Below are 2,625 nucleotides of genomic sequence, written 5' to 3'. Positions count from 1 at the left end.
CATCTTTCATTTTTCTTTTAAAAATCCATCTACACCCCAAAGGTTTATTTCCAGGAGGAAGATCAACCAATTCCCATGTATGGTTGTTCAATATGGATTCTATTTCACTATTGACTGCCTCTTTTCAGAACAATGATTCCGAAGAAGACATAGCTTCTTTAAATGTTCGAGGCTCATTTTCCAATAAGAAAGTCACAAAATCTGGTCCAAATGAAGTAGACGTTCTTTGACGTTTACTACGTCTTGGATCCTCCTGATAAAATGTACTTTCTTTTGTTTCTTCCCGAGGTCGTTTAGATCCTTCACCAAACAATTCACATTCCTTTTTATATCGATATATATTTTCAAAGAACTCAGCATTATCTGATTCTATAACCGTATTATTATGAATGTCAGGATTTTCTGATTTATGAACCAGAAATCGATATGCTTTACTGTTGGTCGCATATCCTATGAAAACACAATCAACTGTTTTCGGTCCTAATTTTACCCTTTTGGGTTTAGGAACTTGTACTTTTGCCAAACACCCCCACACTTTAAAATAATTCAAGTTGAGATTCCTTCCTTTCCATTTTTCATATGGAATGGATTGTGTTTTGCCACGGGGTACTCGATTTAGTATTCGGCTAGCCGTAAGAACAACTTCCCCTCCCACAAGTTCTGTGGCAATCCAGAACTTATCAACAATGCGTTCATCATCTCCTTTAATGAACGATTCTTTCTTTCCGCAATCTCATTGGATTGGGGAGTGTAAGGGACTGTTGTTTGATGAATAATTCCATATTCTAAACATATTTGTTCAAAAGAAGATTCATATTCACCACCCCTATCACTTCTTATCATTTTGATTTTCTTGTTAAGTTGCGTTTCAACTTCATTTTTGTATTGCTTGAATGCGTCTATTGTTTCATCTTTACTATTAAGTAAGTAAACATAGCAATATCGAGTACTATCATCAACAAAAGTTATGAAATACTTCTTTCCACCGCGAGATGGTATTGACTTCATATCACAAATGTCTGTGTGAATTAAGTCTAAAGGATTTGAATTCCTACCAGGTTGCATTCAGAAAGCATGACACACAAGTCATCAACATCATCATGCTTTTCTACCATGTTTGCTTGACCCCTTTTCTTGTCTTTTTTCCGAGCACGACACTCCGTAGATTTGTGTCCGGTTTTCCCACAATTGTAGCAGTTTCCACTGAACCGCTTCTTGCTTGGGTTGTATTTCGGACCAGAAGCCTTCTTTCTCTTTTTGTTATCTTCAACAATATTTGCTCCCATTATTGTTGAATTTTCATGGCCTCTCTTTTCAGCAGCTTTATTGTCCTCTTCGATTCTCAATCGAACAATGAGATCTTCAAGGGACATCTCCTTTCGTTTGTGTTTCAAATAATTTTTGAAGTCCTTCCACAATGGAGGCAACTTCTCAATTATTGCTGCTACTTGGAATGCTTCATTGATGACAAGACCTTCAATGAAAATTCCGTTAGTAAAATTACTAAAAAATTTACTTTCAATATCAGTATTTATTTGAAATATACCTTCAGAAAGTAGATCATGAATAATTACTTGCAATTCCTGGACTTGGGTAATAACAGACTTGCTATCTACCATTTTGTAGTCCAAAAATTTTGCAGTGACGAATTTCTTCATCCCGGCATCTTCAGTTTTGTATTTCTTTTCAAGCGCATTCCACAATTCTTTTGATGTCTCCACGCCACTGTATACATTATACAGATTATCATCCAGCCGCTAAGAATATAATTTTTGCACAAAAAATTAGAATGCTTCCACGCCTCAATCACGAGAAAGCTTTCATTCTCTGGAGTTTCATCTGGCAGATCAGGAACATTTTCCTTGATGAACTTCTGTAGACATAACGTAGTCAGGTAGAAGAACATCTTCTGCTGCCAGCGCTTGAAATCAATCCCGGAAAATTTTCCGGGTTTTTCTGCCGGTGCTAAAGCCGATGTTCGGCTTGTCGATGCGTTGGCAGTCACCATCGGAATAGCTTGATTTCCGTTGTCATTCGCCATTTTTTTCTGGAAAAAATGACACGAACAAACGTTTAAAACTGGAGTAAAAAAATCACGTAGATTTTAATCTCCAACAAATTGCCACGAAGGCTTTAAAACTGGAGTAAAAATCACGTAGATTTTAATCTCCAACAAACCGCGAGGCTTGCTTTCTTCCTAACTCTTTAAGAGCTACATGAAGTGCATTTGTATATAAACCCACCAAACTCCTTTTCCTCTACCAATGAGGGACAATGTCTCATTAAAAGGAGAGGGAAACTTAAAATTTTACTCAAAATTTTCATTTCGCTCCATTTCTCATTCACCCTCTTTTTAATACCTTTCTATATTAAAAAGAAACTCAACATGGGTCTCCTGGAGGACTTCATCACAAGATACAGGTCTCCTGTAAGCCTTTTCATGCAAAAGAAACAATAGGAGTTTAATAGAAATTCATGAATATAGTTGAAAACTAAGATAAATACATCAAATATATATGTTACCAATCTCTTCCGCTGAGTCCTCACTGTAACTAAACCCTCATTGTGCAACGAGCTGTCCTTTTCAGATGCTCGAACACCCTTTACCTTGGCACTCTTCTTCTG

General features: G+C 36.7%; 1 protein-coding gene across 1 annotated transcript; it reads right to left on the bottom strand.

Moving 5' to 3' along the window:
* Positions 1-835: 835 nt before the first annotated feature.
* Positions 836-2,162, bottom strand: LOC138872595 (uncharacterized). Its single transcript, XM_070150893.1, has 2 exons — positions 1,547-2,162; positions 836-1,474 (listed from the first exon to the last, which is right to left on the bottom strand). Exons 1-2 carry the CDS (start codon positions 1,656-1,658, stop codon positions 1,035-1,037), a joined length of 552 nt encoding a protein of 183 aa, XP_070006994.1. The 5' UTR covers positions 1,659-2,162; the 3' UTR covers positions 836-1,034.
* Between the last annotated feature and the right edge of the window lie 463 nt (positions 2,163-2,625).

Source organism: Nicotiana sylvestris, chromosome 7, assembly GCF_000393655.2.
Source record: "Nicotiana sylvestris chromosome 7, ASM39365v2, whole genome shotgun sequence".
Lineage (NCBI taxonomy): Eukaryota > Viridiplantae > Streptophyta > Magnoliopsida > Solanales > Solanaceae > Nicotiana > Nicotiana sylvestris.
This window is presented reverse-complemented; position numbering and strand designations above follow the sequence as displayed.